The following is a 24,930-nucleotide window of genomic DNA, read 5'->3' on the forward strand; positions in this document are numbered from 1 at the left end:
CATAGGTCTAACACAGAAAATCTAAACATCCAGCGCCTTAGCCCGTTAGACCACGGCGGAATTCGATGAATCAACAAGTGGTTTTAAAGGTGTTAAAATAACAAGTGAGGTAATATAAATCGATTCAATGCCGCATTAGTGCATGTTCTTAATAATTATATACAAATATAATGCTGGAAGTGAATGCAATATTTTAAATGAAGACTAAATATTATTAGAAGTGCTTTTAAAAAGTAAATTACAAACATATACAATGAATACAATAAATATATATATATATACAATGAATATGCCTAAATTTAAAAAATGCATAAAAGAAATAATAATAATTTTCAATAGATAAATAATAGATAAATAAATAAATATATGAATAAAAGCTTATTATGAAAAGATGAATAAATAAATAGTTAAATAAATATATAGATAAATGAATAAAAAAGAAAGAAAGAAAGAAAGAAAGAGAGAAGGAAAGAAAGAAAGAAAGAAAGAAAGAAGGAAAGTAAGAAGGAAAGAAAGTGAAAAAGAAAGAAAGAAAAAAGAAAGAAAGAAAGAAAGAAAAAATAAGTAATAAAAAATGTATCCACTCTCTGTGCGTAGTCATGCAATAAATATTCATGCAATAAATGAAATAATAATAATAATTTCAAATAATTAAATAATAGATCAATACATAAAAAAATAAATAAAAAAATATATGAAAAGATGAATAAATAAATAGGCCTAATTAAATTAATGAGAAAAATGAATATATAAAGAAAGAAAGAAAGAAAGAAAGAGAGAATAAATAAAAAAGAGAAAAGAGAGAAAGAAAGAAAGAAAGAAAAGAAAGAAAGAAAGAAAGAAAGAAAGAAAGAAAGGAAGGAAGGAAGGAAGGAAGGAAGAAAAAGAAAGAAAGAAAGAAAGAAAGAAAGAAAGAAAGAAAGAAAGAAAGAAAGAAAGAAAGAAAGAAAGAAAGAAAGAAAGAAAGAAAGAAAGAAAGAAAGAAAGAAAGAAAGAAAGAAAGAAAGAAAGAAAGAAAGAAAGAAAAAGAAAGAAAGAAAGAAAAGAAAGAAAGAAAGAAAGAAAGAAAGAAAGGAAGGAAGGAAGGAAGGAAGGAAGGAAGGAAGGAAGGAAAGAAAGAAAGAAAGAAAGAATCCACTCTCTGGGCCTAGTCATGCAATAAATATTCATGCAATAAATGAAATAATAATAATAATTTCAAATAAATAAATAATAGATCAATAAATAAATGAATAAAAAAATATATGAAAAGATGAATAAATAAATAATTAAATAAATGAGAAAAATGAATATATAAAGAAAGAAAGAAAGAGAGAATAAATAAATTTAAAAAAAGAAAGAAAGAAAGAAAGAAAGAAAAACAGAAAGAAAGAAAGAAAGAAAGAAAGAAAGAAAGAAAGAAAAAAAAGAAAGAAAGAAAGAAAGAAAGAAAGAAAGAAAGAAAGAAAGAAAGAAAGAAAGAAAGAAAGAAAGAAAGAAAGAAAGAAAGAAAGAAAGAAAGAAAGAAAGAAAGAAAGAAAGAAAGAAAGAAAGAAAGAAAGAAAAAGAAAGAAAGAAAAGAAAGAAAGAAAGAAAGAAAGAAAGAAAGAAAGAAAGAAAGAAAGAAAGAAAGAAAGAAAGAAAGAAAGAAAGAAAGAAAGAAAGAAAGAAAGAAAGAAAGAAAGAAAGAAAGAAAGAAAGAAAGAAAGAAAGAAAGAAAGAAAGAAAGAATAAATAATAAATAATGTATCCACTCTCTGGAGCTAGTCATGCAATAAATATTCATGCAGTAAATGAAATAATAATAATAATTTCAAATAAATAAAATAATAATAGATCAATAAAAAAATAAGTGAATAAAACATAATGAAAAGATGAATAAATAAATACTTAAATAAATGAATAAAGAGAGAAAGAAAGAAAGAGAGAAAGAAAGAAAGAAAGAAAGAAAGAAAGAAAGAAAGAATCCACTCTCTGGGCCTAGTCATGCAATAAATATTCATGCAATAAATGAAATAATAATAATAATTTCAAATAAATAAATAATAGATCAATAAATAAATAAATGAATAAAAAAATATATGAAAAGATGAATAAATAAATAATTAAATAAATGAGAAAAATGAATATATAAAGAAAGAAAGAAAGAGAGAATAAAATAAATTTAAAAAAGAAAGAAAGAAAGAAAGAAAGAAAAACAGAAAGAAAGAAAGAAAGAAAGAAAGAAAGAAAGAAAGAAAAAAAAAAGAAAGAAAGAAAGAAAGAAAGAAAGAAAGAAAAGAAAGAAAGAAAGAAAGAAAGAATAAATAATAAATAATGTATCCACTCTCTGGAGCTAGTCATGCAATAAATATTCATGCAGTAAATGAAATAATAATAATAATTTCAAATAAATAAAATAATAATAGATCAATAAAAAAATAAGTGAATAAAACATAATGAAAAGATGAATAAATAAATACTTAAATAAATGAATAAAGAGAGAAAGAAAGAAAGAGAGAAAGAAAGAAAGAAAGAAAGAAAGAAAGAAATTGAAATAAATAAATAAATAAATAATTAATAAAATGTATCCACTCTCTGGGCCTATTTATATTTGGGGCAATGGTTTAAGTCAGAGAATACACTTTCGAAAGTATTGATTCAGAGATCCCAATCCACTCGCTATCGCTCGTGGATTCGGATCTACGAATCAATACTTTCTCGTGTATTCTCCTTAACAGAAGTGCTATAAGTCATTGTATAATTGTGTATTTCAAAAAAATACAAGATGATTGCAGTGTGTATATTTTTTTTTCAATAAAATTGAAAGAAATTTATGTTGCTCTGTTTAGACCAAAAGATCAATGAGGTTCTATAAATGAACATGTATCATTAGAAGCCGGAACCGCAGCCTTCCAAGCTTAAAAATGCAGTTGTAAAATGTTGAAAATCCATCATTTTCTTCATTGATATTTTATCCTTATGTAATTACGCTTGTTGACTCCCTGCACCCTAGAGAAATAATTCCTAAGGACCAACAATATATCAATAAGGCCAATGGAACTCGATTATTAGTTTCCGATTGGATGTTAAAAAAAAGGATGAGGTCGCTATTTCATTATTCATTATTCGGTCTCTTTTCATTATCCATTATGTCAACAAAATCAATGATTTTATGAACAGCTTTCTCCAAATTTAAGTACCCTAGCCTAGTGCCGTATTATTACACTGACTTTCGTGATTCGGCGAGGAGGATTTATTTCGACCTCCTGGTTTGTTTACAAACAGAGAGGTAGACAAAAACCGTTCCGCTTGTCCAAACACTCAAGTATCAGAAGGATGGTCCACAATAGAGTGATTCACGTAACCTGAATAGGGATTAAAAAGCTGTCACGTAGAACCATGTGCTTCTATTGTCCAATTTGCCATCAAGATTTCATATGGAAACAGTTCAGACCCAGTACACGATCATGTCAGAAATTAATATTTTGTTCTGGGTCTGATTATTCGGACTAAGGTACCCCACCAGTACCAAAGTATATATTGTTGATGAAAGACCATCTCAAAACAGGTATTAATGCTTAGATCATCTTTACAGACATTTTGCAACAGATTGAGAAAAAATTTGAATTTGTTTTCATAAAAATGAAAAGAAATTAGCAATTTTTCTAATCACTAGAAACATGGTGAGGTAATCCTTAAATTTCCATTATTTACTACATCCTCTACCCCTACAACTAAGAAAAAGTGCTGATTATGATTAGCAGGGGATGTCAGACATTTTGAGAGTTTCAATTTTGATTATTTCCATCTCAATTTTCAGATAATTGACTTTTTTATGAAAATAATGAAAGTTTTGGTCAAATTGAAAAAGTGATGCGGGCGGTCAATCGGAAACTAACAATCAAGTTCCATTAGCCTAATAATCAATAAATATACTATCCAATATTAATATCAATATCGCCGGTATCAATTTCTGAGTATACTCTGTATACCTTCCTCAAGTCAGTAAAATAAATTAAATTGTAGGATTTTCTCAAAAACTTAATTTTTGCAGGAATCTGTTATGCTAGTTTCCTTGCATCATTTCCTTTCTGAAAATGTGTACTTTCATATATACTTCTCTTCGTTACATTAAAGATACAATATCAAAATTACTGACTGGAGGAAGGTATACAGACTATAGTATCGATATATCGAACATGGCAATATATTGAAGAGATATATCGCCCATTACTACATGTCAAGCCTTCATAATTTGGCACCTGTCTTACTAACATTTACACCTGTTATTTAATTTTAGAGAGCTATCACACAATTTTCTAGGGGGAAATCGCCTTTAGCTGCTGTCTATTTTATAAGTGATAAAAGGATTACAGTCTCAAACATACATGTCATGTTTTGTTTGTGTTGATTGCAGGCCAGAGAACCTAAAGCAGCTATAGCGGTCTCCGAGTTGAATGCGGTCTTTGTACCAGAAAAGATAGGCAACCCAAACGGTATGCAGCTCTGTTACCTCAAAGATGGACAAACTAGGAATATCTATCTCTATACAGATGATGGAAAGGTAAATGAATGAGACAGAAATATGTTTTAATCAAGTTTTCCCTCTAGATAAGAACACAATTAGGTTATTCTATCTGAAATCCATGCCTGTAGAAGACATTAGTTAAATATCCCACACAGGAAATGTAGATTTCAACTGGAGCCACCCATTCAGGTAACCCCATTTGAAATGCGTACACCCTCATGCACTGGTCGTAATTTTTTTGCATGCAAGCAGCAGTGATTTCTCTATATGTGGTAATAATAAAACCGGGCAATAAAAACTTTAGAAGTAGCACCTATATGTTTTTGAACCAGGAACTAAAATAATGGAAGAAGTTAAAACACTTGGGTGTTGTCTTCCTGGTAAAGAAAATTATATGATAAATAACAATAGTTATAGAATGTTTGCAAATTTGGCAAATTGGAAAATGTTATGTAATTGCAATGTATCCAATGCATTGCCATGCCATGCATGCATAATGCAAAAGCAGAATGGTTTCTTTTTGGAAAAAAATAATTATAATTTACTGATATTGCTCCTCATTTGAGAGATAACTTTAGAAAGCCTGATTTGGACACATGTAGTTTCTATATGTTTGTGTAATTTATTGAGCTGTCAAGGTTACCGGTACATATACTTCCTGTGCATACAGGATTAAACAGTAGTGTACAGTAGATATGTATCAACGTGTAGTGTATCGGAAGCACCAAATGTTGTGAAACTATTATAGTTTCAGTGTGAAGGTTCTAGGAATTATTTGTGTGTTTGTTTAACTGGTCATTCCACATACAGAAGTATACCTGGGTTGATTAAGTCAAAGATTATAAAGATCTGAATATACCTCATAGATTCCTGTCTGATTGGTTAAAAGTGCAGTCATTTAATTAGCTATGGCCTCAAAATAAACTATGGACTGGTCATGGAAACACTATGGACCGGTTTGTGTCTATGCATGCGCAATCGCAACGTACATCCATTCTGTATACAAAACAAATATTGACTGCTTTATATTCGGGGCATGGTTAAAATTATAGGCCCGCTGCGCCTCGGGTCATAGCATGGCAGGGCCTATAATTTTAACCATGTCCCTCATAGCAGTCAATATTTGTATAATATTACATGTATATAGCCACAAGCTGTATCAAATTGACTTTAATAAGGCAGGAAAAGTGGCAATAAAAAAAATCATGGACAATGTTTAATGTTCTCCAAAATTGACAAGTTTTGAGAACATACATAGTTTGGCTCCTTGTGGTTTTTTTTCATTCAGGTAATGATGAATGTCTATCAAATCTCTGACAGCTGTCAAAACTGTCTTGCGTGTGAGGACGGAGTAGACTTTTTTAACATAAAGATACCAGTTTTGGCATTCAATCCTGATTTGTTTATGGATATATTGTCTGATTTGATTGTCTTTTTATTTTCTCCAGGATATCGTGGAATGGTACAATGCTATACGCTGTGCCAACTACAACCGTTTGAAAGTAGCATACCCAGGAGCTAGTGATGATGAGGTTAGTTAACACTAAATGGTATCAAAATATCAGAGATTTCTGTTTTCAAGCAATAACTCTAATAATTTCAAGAAGTTTAAACTGACTTTCAACACCAAAATTCACTAACCTTGAATTTTCGATATGTGACACACATCTTCATCAGAAGAAGTCCTAAGATGTTGTGATGGACTTGCCCATTTGTTGACCATTGGCGACTTTTGGTTGAATGAGGGCGTTGTATAAGGTCTTCAGACTCTCGCCACAATATTGACTGGGAATCCACAAAGGTTTTAGCCAAGGATAATAGAGAGTACCCCCGTTTAGTGCGGGAGGCCATCCAGATCAGGTGCATTGCATTCTCAAAATTCAGTAAATTTTCATCGTCAACCGTGTAATTGAATGGGATAATTTTGAAATTTTAAAACGCTGAAATATCACAAACAAATAGGCCTATGTTGATAAATAATATAAATACAAGCTAAAACCGTTGGGGTTCGATAATGAACCCCACAAAACTAACCGACCATATTGGAAAATGCCATACAGCCGGGCGGTTTCACAAGTTGCCGGCTCGATCATGTCATCCGCCGCCTGATCCAGATCAAGAAAAAGTCGCCAGAACTAAATCGCGATCAAGGACTGGAATTGCCAACCTTATACAACGCCCTCATTCGACCCAAAGTCGCCAATGGTCAACAAATGGGCAAGTCCATCACAACATCTTAGGACTTCTTCTGATGAAGATGTGTGTCACACATCGAAAATTCAAGGTTAGTGAATTTTGGTGCTGAAAGTCAGTTTAAACTTCTTGAAATTGTTTATCACCAGCACGTATGAACTTACATTCGAACTCTAATAATGTTATTTGTTGCATTGTTTCCAGAGTTGTTGGTTATATTCATACAGAGGGGAGTAAAATTGAAGATGTTCCCATGCACAGCCTAAAAGCAGGTTGTTTTCAAATAAAAACCAAACTTTGCTGTGATATTTCTGCTGTAAAGCCCTCCTATATGTGTATGTGTTCAATGGGAACGTGCATGCATCAGGAACCAGTTTTAGGGTGTTTGCCAAAGTGTGGTGCATTATGGTGATAATCAAAACTTCTTCCCATTATCACATCAATCTGTATGTAAATGGGGCAAGATATTCCAAAAGGTTGCGATGTACTGGTGGGTCAATGATACATGTCTCCGGCATCCCCTTTGGATAAGCCACTGGCTATATTAGTAAATTAGGGTTGCCATGCATTTTAATTAGGCGTTTCACTGTCAAGCTCATTGAACATTCTCTGTGAACATTGTAACAAGTGGATTCCTGTACCAATTTTTGTTTCAAGACTCCAGGTATCTGAGCTGTCAGCAAGCCATCATTCACTTTGGATCATAGAACCAACTTCGGGGTCAACCCACTATTTTAAAGGTCTACCAAAGGTCTGCTATTGAGAACACACTATTTTCTATACCAGAGGGTCCAGTAAAAATATTCAGAATGCAGGACCTTACTTAAATTTTGTAATAGCGGACCTTTGGGGAAAGAACATTTTGTGTCAAGAATAGCGGACCTTCAGAATAACACACTGCACCTATCTTCAGTTGTTTTGACCAAGAACATTTTAATATTTTCTCTTTAGTTAACAGCTCAGCTCACCAAGGACTTTGTGATGGAAGGCTGGCTCTACAAGACTGGGCCAAAAGGTAATGAAGCCTTCAAGAAGCGATGGTTCACCCTTGACGACAGGAGGCTCAGCTACTGCTCTGATCCACTGGTAAGATCCCAATTGTATCAGGTTATTGTAATGTAACCTGGAAGACCAGGGGTTCATATCACTAACACATACAATGCATCATGTGTCCTGTAACCCCATCATAAGTCCAAACATCTGGAAGTGTTCAGATACAAAAACTGATATTTTTTTCTCAATTTGCGATATAAGCAAATATATGGAGCGATTGCCGAATAGGGTGCAACTCTACTAGTCTTATTACAAGACTGCCCTACCCCAACCCTAAACCCTAAACCTAAACTCCGTAAACGAGGACTGGACTCAAGTCTAGCAAGTTGCACCCTATTCGGTAATTGTACCGCAAATATAACTGGTCAAATGTAAAGAAAATAATAAGAAAATATGTGCTACTTTTAATCAAAGATGTACCTTACGATTTTTAAAAGTAGGGTTGTCAATTTAAAGCTAGCATTATAGGGCAGATAATGGTGACCTTATCTCAAAAATTTAACACCAACAAATCAGTTCAGCAAGGACACACCCATCCAGCACAAAAACACATATGCATACATGCCCACCTCACACACACCCCATTATGCATGTTTGTGCACTTAAAGTAATCTGTAAGTTTTAGTGAATTTGTCTGTTATTGTACATCATATCGGAATGGTTGTTTACCTGATTACAATAAAACCTTCCATATATGTGGCATGATCTGATGCAATTAGACCATTCAGCAGTAATGAACTTGAGATATAGGCAAAAATATTGAGAAAACAATAAAAACATAAGAATATGTAAGTATCAAAGTTTTGTAACTATGTTGGGGATTTCAGGATTTCAACATGAATAAGCTTAGGTACTAAGAGCAAGGTAGGAGTGGTAATGACTGTTTCAAAAGTTCTGACTTTGGTCCGAGTGGATTGGATTGTGTCACATATATCATGTAAAGTGATCGTGGGGAGCACAGATGAGAAATTGTGTACAGACCAAATACCAGCAGGTAAAATCCCAGCATCACCTGATAATGAGGGCCAATCATTCCATGAAGTATGAGAGATGTAACTGCTAGCCACACACCGCATAATTTTACGATCTTTTGCGTTAATGTTAAAACACACAGCAGGCACACACTGCTGGTATGATTTGTTAGACCCACACTATCTGACAATTGGCTCTCATGAATATGTGAGAATTCACAAAGCACATGGACCTTTTTCGTGTTGGTGGATGGTCTGTATATTTTCTTGTCTGTGATGGGCAGCAATGATGGCAAAAATGGGCTTTCCACTGAAATATTTTTGTTCATGCTGCCCTCATTGGTGAATATTAATATAAAGGGGTCATTTTTTAGTAATCTGGAAATTGTCAATATGAATTTTTTTTCTTTGTTTTTTTGCATGAATAGTTACAAATATAACCAAGAAATTAGATGCAACTTGGTGTAGACAGTGCTTAAAGTATCCTGCTTGTCAAATAAATGTTGCCCCCCCCCCCACCCCCAAAAAGGAGCTTGCATTGAGCTGAAAATATGCTTGCCTGTATTTGTCAGTGAAGTTTAAAAAATCATTGTTGTTGAAAGATGAGTTTTAATTTCACTACCTACTTTAATAGGTAGTTTCTTATATGTCCATGGGCAGGAAAAACCTCCTATGTGTCTTTGGCCCTTGAACATGTTCAAAACAAAACTGCAATTAGGTTGCATATGAGGTTTTGCTTTAAACATGTTCAGGGGCCAAAGGCACATACAAGGTTTTTCCTGCCCATGGACAATATTTTATCTGATTAGAGTGTATATAAGCAACACAACTATATTGTCCTATCTTTTAAAACTCATGGGGGTAGGGGATAAAATAATGGATTGGCCTTATTTCAAGCACAATAATAACTTGATTTGATCACATGTCTGGAGTACTTGAACTGGCCTTTTTTATTTATTGTAAAATTCTATCATTCAAATTCAAATCAAAATAATAGATGAAGAAAATATGGAATTTATTGATTTGTTGCATAACTGTTGCATATGTGTATGTTGAACACTATTTCTGCGCTTCAAATTTTGGCTAAACTGTTGACATACAACATACACTCACATCTAGCAGTGTGCTAATGACACCAAGTTAGGGTTTATTTCATGTATGTTTCTCTATTGTTCGTTGCATTCAGCATTTGCACCAAAATGTATTTTATATCTTTTGAAAGCATGCATTGTATGTTAATGTGTATCACAGAGCATTGCTTTGAATTCCACCTTGAATATCATGCAGCCTGCACACTCCTTTCTTTATCATACTAGTACTTCATAGAACAAACCAAAGCAAAATAAATGTTCCTAGCACCCATAAAGCATGTATCATTTTCACCTGTAGTCTATCATATGATGTTTAAAATGGCAATATTTACACAAAAGGATGCTAGTGTGATTGTGTTGTTCAAGTCATAATTATATTGCATCAGCCTTTCAATTTTATTTTTAGTCTAATTATTTTTGAATTGTTGTAAATTAACCCTAACACGCCTAAATACCACAAAATACCACAATGATAACCATGGCGCATTCATGAATCGCACATGATGCGATGACGCAATCAGCCCAAGTGCTATATGCTCAGGGAATCGCTGGCGCAACCTTTGTGGCTACCGGCCAGTGATCGTGTGCCTGGCATGCGAGGGGTTCAAATCCCGGGGATACCAAGTGACTTCTTTGTTCATCTTCTCTCCTTTTTTGTTCCTTCTTTAACTTCCGATAGCAAAAAGCAGTGTCCGGTGTTAGGGTTAAGGCAGGTAGCAAACTATATTAGGACCTACTGGTATATATGCTGTAATTGAAATCAAAGAACTGATAATCAACTGCAGTGGAAGAACCTATTGTCGTTGGGCAGGGAAACCTGTGTATCATTGGCCTGTGAACATGTTTAAAAACAAAACCTCCTATGTAACATGTTGGTAGTTTTGTTTTAAACATAGGGCCACAAGTACATTCATTGAAGATCATTATTCTCTTAAACCAATCTCACTTTCAGTGTACCAATATCTCGACATACAATCTCAGAGTGAACACTGTGTGACCTCAAGCTTATTTTGAAATAACTAAACTTCCTAATTGTTTAGAGATAGGTATATGATATATAGTGATCATCAAGCGTGTAGAAGTTGCAAAGACTCCACCTTTTGATCCACTCGGTGACCAATGGGTGAATCGTTTTGTTGTCATTGTTGGTAGGGTTGTAGCTACGCCGGGCGGGGCCGCCCGGCATCAAGAAAAAAATAAAAATAATTTTATTTAAAAATTTTTTTTTTAATAAATGATTTTTTCATCATAAGAAGGGCCCCCCCCCGGCTGTAAGCGCGAGAGCTCCACGCGCTACGCGCCCGCTCTGCTTCACAATAATTTGCCACCTGGCATAGAAATTGGCCTAGCTACAACCCTGATTGTTGGTCATCCAATTCAGTGGGATTGTTTATCACTTCTTTGTTCACGCTCGGTGCACAGCACATGAATCTCCGAATACTCCGAAATTGACTTTATTACTTTTTTGTACTTTTTGTTTTCATGTTTTGTTCTCATTAGCTGAATGTATTCTCACATTTGATTCATTGATTGATTTAAAAAAGATTTTAATTGATGGTTGATAAATTATAATAATCATGACATTTTTGACATTCAAATACATGTAGCTCATTTAAACTGACGGAAACATGTGCTTTAATCTGTTACAAATGTAATTATTGAACACATACACTGGTTTTACCGAAAACGGGATGATATTTACCACAACATCAAATAAAATGTGCCGTATCCCACCATGTGGTATTTAAGTCTGGCGCCAGTGTCGAACGTACCAATGGGATAGCTTCACGCTCTAGTGCAGGTACAGTGATGTCAGCTATTCAAAACCTTTGTTTGTATGACAACGTCACTGTACCCACACTGAAATGTATGAAATAAAATCTAAATATCACAGGGCTGGAATAGACACATTTTATTTTATTTTACGGTAAATGCTGTTCCGTTTTCAGTAAAACTAGTGGATATGTGTTCAATAATTATGTTTATAACATTTAAAAGAACATGTTTTCATCACTTGCATAACTTCATATCACCATTTCCTTTCATACTTTTACATTAGAGCATGATGTCATGAGATTTTAGCCTCATTCCCACACATCATTGCTGCCATTGTGTGGTAGATCACACATTTGTTATAGTGTAGTAGATATATTTATAGATTTTACATAAGACTTGAATTTGCAAAGATCTGTAAGACAAAGTGTATCAGTCATAGGAAGACGAAATCTAAATATTTAACCCAAGTGTGGTATATCAAAGAGGGAAATGTAACAAAATTGAACTCGATTTTTTTTGCTAAGTTCTTGACTTTATTAGAGTACAGATTTAGTAAATGATATATTTTATCAGCTTTTAACTACCAGCTTTTCTAATCAAACTGCTTTAATAAGCCATGTACTGCACAGCAGCATCCGTCATACCAATATAATTGAACTCTGCATTGCACAGCACTATCCTGTATCCCATCGCTTACTGTTAACTGCATTATTCTACATGCATGGGTTTAATTACTAACATTTGGAGTTTACATATCAACCTAGAATCCCTCATGTGGGAGAGTAGGGTTATTCTGAACATGTACAGTAAGCTATCCAGTATATATCGTATCAAACCTGGCAGTTGTCATTGTTCTTTGTCGGGCAGTTATATACACGCACATCCTATTTTGTTTTAAAACTAACCAAATGGGGAAAAGGGCAAAATCCTATTGAAAGATGTAGTAGTCACATGGTGGTCCCTGCAACATAATCAACAGACCAGTCCCTTGACTTTTGTTTATAAATATTGTTGTCACATCATTTATTTATGTAAATACACTTTAGCAGCGAGGATCAACTCGCTGAACTTCATTCAGGTTAAAAGTGGTCGATGACACTTGGTAGTGAAATATTTTGGTTGGAGAATTTAGAGCTATAGCAGGATAATTCTGCGGTGAGGTTCTTTCCTGTTGGCAGCAGACTGTAATATTGCTACACATGTAGTTAATTAACCTCTTTTTGCTTCAGCGCCTAACACCAGCTTACTAATGAATGAAATCCATGTAGTTTTTGATATTCTCATAAGAATTAGTTCAGGAATGATGCTATGCATGATCAATGGCCTGCAGCCTTTGCATCGGGGCCTGAGATTGGAATTCCAGTTTCCTTTCTCACGAAGTAAGGGCTAAGAGTAAAATTGTACAATTGTGTTTGGGAGTGGCCTTCTCTCTTTTCTCTTTTTCCTAGCTATTTTCTTCCATTTCTTGCTTTGTTTATCAAAGCTATCTAGGCCAGCATGCATATATTAGCCTACACTGGCTATCCAGGCTTGTGCATTTGTATGAGCTTGGAACGGTCCATGGTTTTCCATGGATTAGCATGTGTTCCTCACGGACCAACCTGGGTAAACAAACAAACAATCCTGTATAAGTGCACCTGTTGTCTGTAATTGTTTGCACCTGTTATGCTGTATATCTATTATACCAATACTGTTTTTGAAACGTGATATTATGTCATTGTCCGTCCAATACAACAGGACCCCCATCCTAAGGGTGAAGTCTTCCTGAAAAACAAAGGTGACAACTTTGCCGTCCGAGAAGGCGTGCCTCCGGGCCGACACGACCAGGACTACGCTTTCACGCTACGCACGCCCGACAGAGATTACATAATGAGCGCTGACACAAAAGAGGATCGCAAGCGGTGGATGGAAGCATTAAACAGAGCTATAGAGAAGCCATTGTACCCCCAAGAGAGCAAGAAGGCCAAACAGATCACAAAATAAAAAGGTTATACATCATTTGGTGCATTAATGCATGCATAATTTTCTGTACTAACCAATGTGCTGGGGGGCATTGTGATGGATGTAGAGGTGTTACTAATAACTGTAGTGCGAGAGGATGCAGAGAGTAAAGCTGTAACCAGTGTCAAAATGAATGATACCTGTCATTTGCATGTCAATTCCAAGTATTCATCAGTGATGTACATAATATATGTATGTAAGATTTTTTCCATTCCCCACCCTGTTCAACAGTAAAATGTGGCACATCTAATCAGACCAAAAAAAATGCGGATAATGAAATTGCGATATGCAAAAATAAGTAGCCAAAACCAATAAAAAACATAAGAAAATGGACAATGTAAAAAGTATTTCAACATCTGTGAGCTTACATGTAGCTGGTACTGAACTAGTTGTAAATGTTAATTGAACTAAATTTTCGAAATTTTCCCAAATTTCTGACTTTGGTCTAAGTGGATCAGATTGTGTCAAAAAATACTGATTATAAGGATGCTTCAGGATATCAGAATGTTTTGCTGATACTTGCATCCCTTTGTGAGACATTGAATCAACCAAGTATCATTGATGTATAGGCCCCCACCATATTGAAGCTGCAGTGACCTTCAGGAGCACAAAACATGTATAGGCCGTAGCTTAAAGGAGTGTTTCGTGATCCTAGCATCCTCTTTTTATGACATTTTTCAGTACATATCCACGAAAAAAGCCTATTCCCAAAATTTCAGTTGATTCCGATTTTGCGTTTGCGAGTTATGCATGATTATGTGTATTACACTGCTCCATAGACAATGCGTTGTAATTTCGTTCTGGTGCACCAGAACGAAATTCAAATTTCACGATATCTTTGCAAAACGAATTAATCTGCAAGAAATATATTGTGCATAAACATTATGTAGCCAGAGGTTTCCAGTGATATAAAAATCTCAACTTTTTTTGAGAAAAGTGGGGGGATGAGGCTGTGGATCACGAAATGCCCCTTTAAATTCTGGGGTTTACAGTACTTGAAAGACTCTGTAGCCTGAAGCTTTTTCAGTATATTAAGGGCTTTACTTAAACACCCACGTTTGTGCCATTGGTGGTTGCAGTTGCATTCAGGTTTTGTTTTAGTAATTCAAATATCTTGCTTGTGATTTTAACAGCTGTACAAGTTCCTAGCCCATTGCAACTGGCTGCCAATGTTAAAGTATCATTGAAAGGTTAATCAAATATATGATTTTGGTCAAACTTTAATTTGGTTTTAATCTTTGCCAAATATTATAATTGGTTTTAACAAGTGTTCTGGTCATTGTAAGCCGAACTAATGAGGAAAAATGAAAATTTTACATTGACTACCTTTGCTGATTCACTGTGGTGTTTTATGGGAGATTTAAAGTCATATGGCTTTAATTTAAACTTGCTCTATTGTCCGAATCTAAATAAGGTGTAAGTTGCGACATGTGTAAACATTGCAAACATGCCAAAAATCGGGTTTGAAAAAAATTGACCAAACTCATTTCAAACGATCGTACATTATTGCTTTTTAAAGGTACAATCCCATTTCAATTACTATTCATCCTAATTAGTGCCACTCCCCTAATAAGCACTCCTACAGAATTTTTTCAAGTGACAGTTGTCTTAGTGCCCCTTTTCAATACACAAGTACAACTAAATCCCACAAATGTTCAAATAAAATTACCTTTTAAACCTTCCAGTTTTAGATAATGATTAAACTATATTTTGAATGTTTATACAATGTAAATTCTATCTTTTACATTCATTTTCATCATTTATTAGAACCCAACTCACAAAAGACTGACTTCAGCACTCTTGGTGTTAATAAGGTCAAACAGGGTTGACCCACTGTTGCATGTAAAAACAGCAACCTGCTCATTGAATATTAGAAGCTATAAGGATACAAGTCATATTATTACAGGTCATATTTCCATCTGTTATCGATGCATACAATGTATATGAAGAGCTTGGTTCCAAACCATGTTAAGTCCACAAACACATGTTTCTGATTTACCTGTGCGATATTGCAATGGGTTGTGATGCTGAAGGTATAGAAATTTAAGTTGGATGCACCATTACAAAGCAAACAGTGGGTGGATGCACAGTAACAATGCTGTGTGAGGCCTTTGGTTCCCAAATGAGAACAATAGTCTGCATATTGTTTTAAAGCAGCATTGTTGTGGTAAATAATGGCTTATTGATGGTAAAACTCATTGTTGCTAAAGTCAAACTTGTCAAAGTAATTGTGATCTCACAAGTAAGTGAGAAACATGTGGTTGTGGACTTAACATGGTTTGGAAACAAGCTCTTCATATGTCTATGCATGTTTGTTTACATACTGCCTTACCTTTGTAGCTAAATTTAGTGTTCTTTCAGCATGAGAGCATGGGAAGCCCAGCGGTTACGTCATTCATCTCATGACCGTATGGTTGTGGGTTTGAACCCTGTCAGGGCCAATGTGTTGTGTCCTTGGGCATACTGTCACATCATTGCTTGGCTGCCAAATGGTGTAATAACCTACTGGCTGCAGAATAAAGTGCTTTGATATCCATTCAATTACGGTGCTATATTTAAAATACCTACATTTTTCATGTTTATACCAAGGACTAACTTCATATCAGAGATTCTCATACTTTTGATGTTACATGCAGCACCTTGTCAGTGGCAGCACCAGGAATTTTTTTGTGGAGGGGTGGGCATGGGGGGGGGGGGGGGGGGCAAAATCAAGAAATTTTGTGCAAAATTGCTGCAAAAAGTGGACATTTTTCATAATTTTGAGTTTTTACTTGGGGGGGGGGGCAAGAGTTCCGACTGGGAATTGAATTGCCCCCTCGCCGCACTGCACTGTGGGAAAATTCTGGAGGACAGGTGATGTTATAGCAGATTTGCAAGTAGATTTGCACATCCCTGCATAATATAAAAAGCATAAAATTAAATGCATAAAATACAAGCATACAAAACCTTCGCGAACAAGAGAACGGGCGCCGTGCTTCCGTTGATTAGCACATTAAAACTAGCGTCATGCTTTCATTGATTAGAACACAAAAGTGTTACTTTTGATTTTGTTTCTTCATTAGGTTTTATATCTCTGTTTCTTCAATTCTCAGCTAATTTCAACAAATAAGGTCTTAAATCAGAGCTAAAGAGTAGGCCTACAGGTATGAGCTGCTTATTTTAAATGTTAACATGTTTGTCTTTATTTAGGATATACAGGGGTGAACACAATTGGTACCAGTACCTTAATTCTTTGGCTTACTGTATTTTATTTAGTATTTGGTTTGTTTATTTCTTCTGTACGTTGGTTCATATTGAGAAGGGAATTAAAGTATCTGTGTTCTCCAAACAGTGCCATGATGTTATAATTGTTTTGAAACATGAATGGACAATTTAAATGCCCTTGGATATAGGTTGTTGTAAAATACACTTCCTTTTGGGCAGAAACTTAGGGAGTTGTCGATATAAGTAATATATATCCTTGTTTTTGTTTTTTCTCAAATCAGGATATTTCAAAGAAGTACAGCTAATGGAATTAACATCATTGATTAAAATATGTGGCTTTTTTGTTTTCGGCCGTGCATGTCCTTAAGCATTTTCTCATTCTGGGAATATCCTCATGGCTTTAAAGGTGTTTCAATGATAGTAAACTTAGAAATATTTTATAAAAGGCCCACTCTGATATTTCTTGTACAAAATATTTTTGTGTAAATGAACCACCAAATAATCAACACTAATATATAGGCCAATTTGATAATATATCATGCCTATTGCATATAATATGCAAGTAACCCACTCTGAAAGTGTAAAATGCTATCCTCGGTGTGTTTGGTGTTAACAGCTAGTGCAGTACCTTGCCGAATTTGACAGCCTTGCAGGGCTGTCAACTTTTTGGAATTGCTTGGCGTGAGACAGAGGCGTACTGGGATTTGCCGACTCCAATGTTCATGATTATTTCAGCCACAGCGCTCGTGAATGTGAAAAGCGGGGGGGTAGGAGCAACAAATTATTCATGACGATGCGTGAGATTTTACTCATTTTCCAGCTTTTTGCGTGAGATTTACTACCTAGGCATGAGATTTTACTACCTTGGCGTGAGACCGTGAGAAAGTTACCCAATGCGTGAGACTCACTGCCAATGCGTGAGAGTTGACAGCCCTGCAGCCTTGTCGTATGATAAGAAAAAAATTGAAGTATTCTATTGTCCTTTTGATGTCCGATCTTGTCTTTTTCAGATTGCTTCCACGTTTGCCATTTGTCCGTAAAGCTTGTTTCAAAAATCTGAATTTTGTGTTCTTGTTCAGCAGATGGCTGCTGAATGGGCCTTTATGTGTAAGAGTATCTCCAAATAGACATTTTGTAATTGTGAGGTAGCATATTTTCCCCGGGATTTTCCCAGTCATGTGAACAATGTAAAGCTATTTGCATGTTTTGTGAAGGACATTATTTACATTAACCCTGACCTTTTTTGTCTGTGTACTTCCCCTTTTTAAAAAAATCCTGTTGGCCTATTTAAACAATAGATATTTAAATAGTATGTCGTTATTACTATACACATTTAAAGATGACCTAATATACATGTAAGAGCAATGTTGCAGTACTTCCAATGTGTTATTCCAGTTGGAATCCAAATAACCCTATATGGAAAACATGACTTTAACCGCCTACACAGGGAGTGTAGATTTATGAAGGGGGTATTTATGTGAAGGGGGCATTTATGACAGACAATATGATATGTAAAAATGAGTGTGGAAATCATAGTCCATTGAAAATCCAATTTGCTGCATATAGTTTTGAAACTGGATGTATTTTTACATTTTCAAAGGTCAATTGCACATTGGATATTACTGCCCAGCAATATATAGTGCAGCGTTCGAAATAAGCCATATCGCAGTGCAATTTGCACCCCTAAATTTGCCTGTTGCGATACAATTTTCAAAGTGTGGTGCAAAATTGCGATACCACATTGTACTGACTTTATGTGCTGATTGTCTGAGACTGCACTCCAAATTGCTCTGCGTCAGATGAAATTGCACCACAACTTTCAAAATGCAGTAATGGGGCGGGGTTAAATTTCCAAACGGTTTGCCAAAAAATGCTCCCCCCCCCCTCTCGGCCTGCCAAAAATTACTTTTCGGCCTGCCAAAAATGTTTGCCTGCCCCTTTGCACATGCCAATTTTTGGGATCCCAATTTACAAACCTTACATTGTTTAGATATATATTGCAAGTCCAGCAAACAAGAACATTTGCATATTTAAGTATTTCCGTACCGTTTTCCTTAGCTTTTTCACTTTTCAGAGCATTTTAATTAAAAGCAGTCCATAAATGTGTGCTGCCCAAACAATTATTGTTCCTCCCAATTTTACCCTTTCACTAGAGCTCATAATTATTTCACAACCCCTTATTAGTCTTTATGAAGTATGGCGTACACAAAAGGAGGGCAGTCTTCAATTTGGGTAAAACCTGGCAAATTTAACAGACTTAACCCTATTCTATTACCCCCCATCAATTTTGTGCCATATGGCACTAAATGGCTTAATATGCATGTACAAAAATATTTACACAAATAAGGTCTTATCTTTTGAACAGGTTTAATAATTTATCACTTCTCTATCAACAAAAAAACTTTTTTTCCTAATATAACTACCATTTACGCATCATAAAGTGGTTTAAAATGTTGAAAACTTGCATATTTTAACCATTTAAGGCCAAATTTTGCCCTAAAAATAGCCCAAAAATGTCCATGAACTTGTTAAATATAGTCCAAATTAACTCGAATTTCTTTTTATTATATGTAGAGACACGGCAGTGTATTTAAAACTGCATGAAAATGCAACATTGATGTACTCATATACTTCAAAAATGTAAATCAAAATATTGTTTTCATCATATTTGGCTATGAGCTCATTAATTATTCATGAGCTAATTTGCATAAAATTTACATAATTAATTATTAAACTTGTTTTTCTAAAAGCTTAAAGTCCAAGCTTGCCAATGGTATGTCACTTATTGGTTTTTACCCAACCGATAATACTGCAACCCGCCAGTAGTTAATATGATACCTTCACACCACTCAAATATACCACTTTTGTGGGGGTAATAGAATAGGGTTAACCCACTTTGTGCAGCGCCATCCTATTGTGTTCGCCATATCTCGAAACGGCTAATTGCATGCCAATGAGAAGTGGTAGCTACCTCTTACATCCCCATTCCCCTTTACCGCTTTTTGCTTGACTTGTATGCGAGTTGGGTTCTCCAGCCATCTATTTCATGCATTTCACTTTTAAGTTGGGAGCTTGCTTAGTTAACACTTATTTTTTTGTTTCTGTATAAAGATCATTCAACCATTTTAATTGCATCAGTCTCTGTGATAATTATCTATTGTACATAAATACAGTCCAATCTTCCTTAGGGACTGTTCACAAACGCTTGTTAGGGGGCCTGATGTAAATTCCATCGTGAATTTTTTTGGCCCCCTTTCAGATCTCAAAAATTTCAGGGTCCCCCTTTTTGACATGAAAACTATGGGTCAATCCTATAGAAAATCATATAAACTCAGTCATTTTTTTCAAGGCGCCCCCTTAGGAGGGTCAAAACTTTTAAGGGGCCCCTTTTTGCATCAGGCCCCCCTAACAAGTGTTTGTGAACAGGCCCTGTATGGATCTCCCTATTAATATCCGGACATGTGATCTACATGCAGATAAAAAAACTTGTTTTTAATTACTTGAGAGCTTGATTTCATGGACATACCTATGTTGCATACATTACTCAAATGCCATCTTATGATCCCATTTTGAGTAACCTTTGTCTGTCTCATTAGCATTTCAGACATTCAATGCAGAATTACATTATAATTGATTTTATTTCACTTATCAGGATTTGTCGCTTATCCGGCCAATGCTTGGTCCCATTATAGCCGGATAAGAGTGGTTGGAATGCAATGATATTGTGTTTTTTCAGTTATTCTTTCTGGTATCTTTTTGTATGATTTTTTTCTTTTGTTTGATGCATAGTTATTTATAAACGCACCTCCCAGAGCCCAGATCAGACCACTAAAACTAAAATGCTGTGTAATACATTACTACAAACTTAACTATATTAATTGTTACTACATCACTTCTAATATGCTGTATCTGTAATATTCTATAATATATATGCTCAACATTCTGAATATTTTCAGTGTGTAATTAATAATAAGTTAGTCAGTGTTTTCCATTAATTCCCTTGTTATTTGTATGCCTCCATCATTAGACATACTGTTTTTGCAATGTCCATCCATACTTCTGCACCCCAGATGATATATCTCTTAAATGGATATGCGGATTGCCTTCAGAATTTCAGGATAGGTAGGCCATGGTTAGAAGCTCCTGCAACTAATTTGGGGTTTAATTTGCATATTTGTTATGATGATAATGAACTAAATTGCATATTTTGGGCTAAATTTTGTCCGTCCGGATACCGTATCAATTATCTGATAGGCAGATTGACTTCAGAAACTCTGCCTACTTTTTTGGACCTAATTTGCATATTCATATTTTGATAATGAGCCAATTTGCATAATTTGCGCTTAAATCAGCCCTGTCCATCCGGATGCTGAATGGGTAGGCAGATTGACTGTAGATATTCTAGGATAGAATTTGAGGGGGGGTCTAATTTTGCATATTCATTATTATGATTATGGGCTTATTATGTTCGTCTTTTATTATTCGAATATTTTTTCCAATTTTTTTTCCAAATTTTCGAATGTTTTACAACAACGTGCGTAAGTGTTGAGGCATTGTGGGCTTATGGGCGACGCCTTGCATCAAGAACCGCGCAATCCGAGAACCGCGAAACTCTAGTACCCCGGTATTGTTATTTTCATTTGCAATGAGTTTGACTATATCTGCATGCATTGTACAATTATATGGTTATTGATCATGTGATATTGCATTATACAAAAAGATAACACATCATTAATCCTCTTTTCAGAATGCCAACCCCAAAGGCGAGGTTTTCCTAGGACACAGAACTGATAATTTTGCTGTACGCGAGGGCGTCAAACCAGGTGACCACGACCAGGACTATGCGTTTACTCTGCACACACCTGACCGGGATTACGTAATGAGCGCAGACACTCGAGAGGAACGTAAACGCTGGATGGACACACTGAGAGAGGTTATCAATACTCCACTCAATCCTAAAGATAGCGCGCAAGTGCAAGCGAAAGTAAAGGGTGACGGGCTGTAAATTAAGCTTATTTTGTTTGCAATTGTGTTTATGATTTTCATAAAATTGTACCAAACCAGCAGACAGTGAGCTTAAATTATTTCCTATGCATCTATTTTTATATTGTTAATATGTAAGGTTGGAATAGTAATAATTTGTAGTGGAATAATATAATAAGCAATTAATACAGTATAGCAATAATATTTTGATAAAAAGAGGGAGGATTTTAAAAAAGAAATATAGAATGAAATTTACAGAGTTCCCTTGGAAGTATTTAATTTTGTTATAAAAATAGTCAATATTCATTCTGCATTTTGATGATGTTTAAGAATAATGGCGACGGTGGGCAGGAAAAAACCTGTGTGTCATTGGCCCCTGAACATGTTTAAAGTAAAACCTCCCAATGTAACCTGTTGGCAGTTTTGTTTTAAACATGTTCAGGGGCCACAAACACATAGGAAGTTTTTCCTGCCCAGCGACAAAGGTTTTGCAGTGGGCTGTTCCAGTTGAAATTCATACACCCTATATGGAACACATGAGCTTAAACTCACACATGGGTGTATACTTCAAATGGAGTCACCCGTTCAGAGAATGCATTTGAAATTCACACTCCCTGTGTGGAAGGTCATGTCTGTCACAGGGGGTGTATGTATTTCAACTGGAATAGCCTAATAAGAGAGTTGTCATTCCGTCTTATTTCATTGCACATGACACACGTGGTAACACACAGTTGTGTAATAACATGTACACAAGCAGCCATTTGTTCCCGATCTCTTTGATTTGTGGCAGGCACATAATTGCATGATCCCTGAATGCATGTGTTTAAGTGTGTTATTATCTTTGAACATTGTTAAGTTTGCAAGATGTGAACATACACATGCTGGTGTGACCATGGCCTTTATAACAAAGTTAATTTATACAGTTGGATAAAAAGTTGGAAAGAACTTGTGTAATTTGTATAAATCTAACCTATTTAAAATATGTGACCTGGTCCCACACAAATGGAATAATGTCATAATTGTGCTTTACGGGATTTTTGATATACATTGATGGAAGACATGATCTTAATCTCCCACGCCGGGGATGTGGATTACTCAAAAAGTAAGTCTACCGACATGCTATAGGGTTTTGTAGGGACAGGTCACATGTATTATTGTAATAATATAATTACGTAGATGTAATAATGGGTATTAGTTAGGAAACAAACCAAAAGATTGATGAATCCCTATGAATGTAACTGGTTTTGTTGCATAACTGACACTTCCTCCCCTATAGGTATTGTGTTTTTAAGAGCATATATGGAAAACATAATTAACATTTTTAACTCTCCCCTAAAGAAACTTATTTCATTCATAGGACTTCATCAATCTTTTGGTATGTGTCCTTAACCATGGGACATAGCAAATAATGTTTGAGTTCAAGTGTGGTTTTGATTTAGTAACATAGATATGTATCTTAAGAATTAAATTATACGGTGTGTCAGAAAGCAGTTGGCCCCAGGCCCAGGACTAGGGGTCTGCAATATTTTGTAGAAGAGTGAACAGTTTTGGAGAATCTGTTGTATGGTATGACCAGATGAAGCAAAGGACAGGGCTCAAAATACACTGGAGGTTAATTTCATAAATACCCCCCATGAGAAATATATTTATTGATGGGAAAAAGTACACACGAGGGCTACTTATCGTAGTATCTGTTCAAAATAGCCTTCGTAATCAAAGAAGTAGTCTGAGCCCTGATTCAGGGGGCTCATTTGTGTTGGTCTCCACAATTCTGTGTGGCAAGAAACAGATGTCTAAATCACAGCTGTGTCAGGCATGCCTGAGCTGTATAAATATGTGGATCTTGGGTACCTCTACAAGAAGTCAGTTTGACTGAATCATTGCTTATCATGGAGCAACCCGTAACGTGCATCACACAGGAAAACATACTATAACAGGGTCCTTGAAAAACAACTTTTCAAGGCCTTGAAAGTCCTGGAAATTTGCACAAGGTCCTTAAAATTGGAATTTTACCTATTTAAGGTATCATTTTGACAAAATTGGGGTGTGGAGAGGAGCTGTCACTTTCGTTAATATGTGCTGCATGAAGAGCCGCATCATGATTTTTGTGTTGTGGTAAGTCCTTGAAAATCATGCTTTTGGACCTTGAAAAGTCCTTAAGTTTTAAAGGCTTCAAGGTGCGGGAACCATGTGTAAGCTCTGCTGATCGCCAGGGGTGCTAACGAATGCGTGGTTAGAGTCCACATATTGATAAGACAGATGAAAAGACTAGTTCGCGCCTGAAATTTTGACAACTAGACAGAAAATGCCGTGATCTGCGCAGGTCGGCAACCAATCAGGGCGCACCTTTGCCCTGACGTCAGACGTGATTTAGTCTTTTTATCTCCGTCTTTCATTATATATTGTGGGGAGTAATTTCAGTTATACTGACTTACGGTAGAGAATCACAGGATCTGTAGCCTTGATGATAGTACATTACAGGGAATCAGGTGTGCTATGCTAAGCTTGTATCTTTTGTATATTATCTGGCCTTCTGTGACGTCTTAGGCAAATTAAGTTGGTGATGGTAACTTTATCTTGATTTGATGTGCATGTGCTGCAATGTATAATAGTTATATTATCGAAGTCTGTGAATAGCTTTTATGAACCGCATGGTGATATGTGTTGAAAATTATCTAAACTTAAGGTAGCACTATCGGATATAGATTTTTTTCTAATTTTAATATGTGAAAGTCCATGCTCTTGATTAAAAAACTGAAAATTTTATTTTAATCGGACATTCGGTTCTCGAGATATGGCCTGTCAAAATGGCGTGAAACCAACAAATTGGCAACAACTTTCTTTTTATTTTCTTTATTTTTGGCATGCAGTGTTGCCAGGTAATTTTCTAATTATATATGCATAAATTATGCAAAGTAAAGTTTTCAGATACAATTAGAAGAGGTATGGCACTGAAACTTGGTACATGGGTAGTACACATGAAATGCAACAAACCTACGATTAAATTTGGCTTAAATTTACATTTGCATAATTAATTAGGGCCCTAATCAACTTTTCTAATTAGTGGCCCTAATTAATTATGCAAATTGAAATTTGCCAAACACAACCGTAATTTTGTAGCACCTTGTGTGTACTACCCATGTACCAAGCCTCAGTACCATAGCTCTTT

General features: G+C 35.3%; 1 protein-coding gene across 2 annotated transcripts in view; it reads left to right on the plus strand.

Annotated features, from left to right (window-relative positions):
* The window catches only part of LOC140164639 (arf-GAP with dual PH domain-containing protein 1-like), a 51,346-nt gene extending 26,900 nt beyond the window's left edge, over positions 1-24,446 (plus strand). The window contains exons 5-9 of one of the 2 annotated variants that reach the window (XM_072187981.1): positions 4,379-4,525; positions 5,938-6,021; positions 7,634-7,768; positions 13,311-13,560; positions 21,526-21,660. In XM_072187981.1, the coding sequence (XP_072044082.1) occupies positions 4,379-4,525; positions 5,938-6,021; positions 7,634-7,768; positions 13,311-13,556 (612 nt within the window). In that variant the 3' untranslated portion in view covers positions 13,557-13,560; positions 21,526-21,660. Of the gene's footprint in view, positions 1-4,378; positions 4,526-5,937; positions 6,022-7,633; positions 7,769-13,310; positions 13,561-21,525 lie in introns of both variants that reach the window. The other variant, XM_072187980.1, reaches the window with a different exon arrangement.
* The last annotated feature ends 484 nt before the right edge of the window (positions 24,447-24,930 follow it).

Source organism: Amphiura filiformis, chromosome 11 (assembly GCF_039555335.1).
Source record: "Amphiura filiformis chromosome 11, Afil_fr2py, whole genome shotgun sequence".
Classification (NCBI taxonomy): domain Eukaryota; kingdom Metazoa; phylum Echinodermata; class Ophiuroidea; order Amphilepidida; family Amphiuridae; genus Amphiura; species Amphiura filiformis.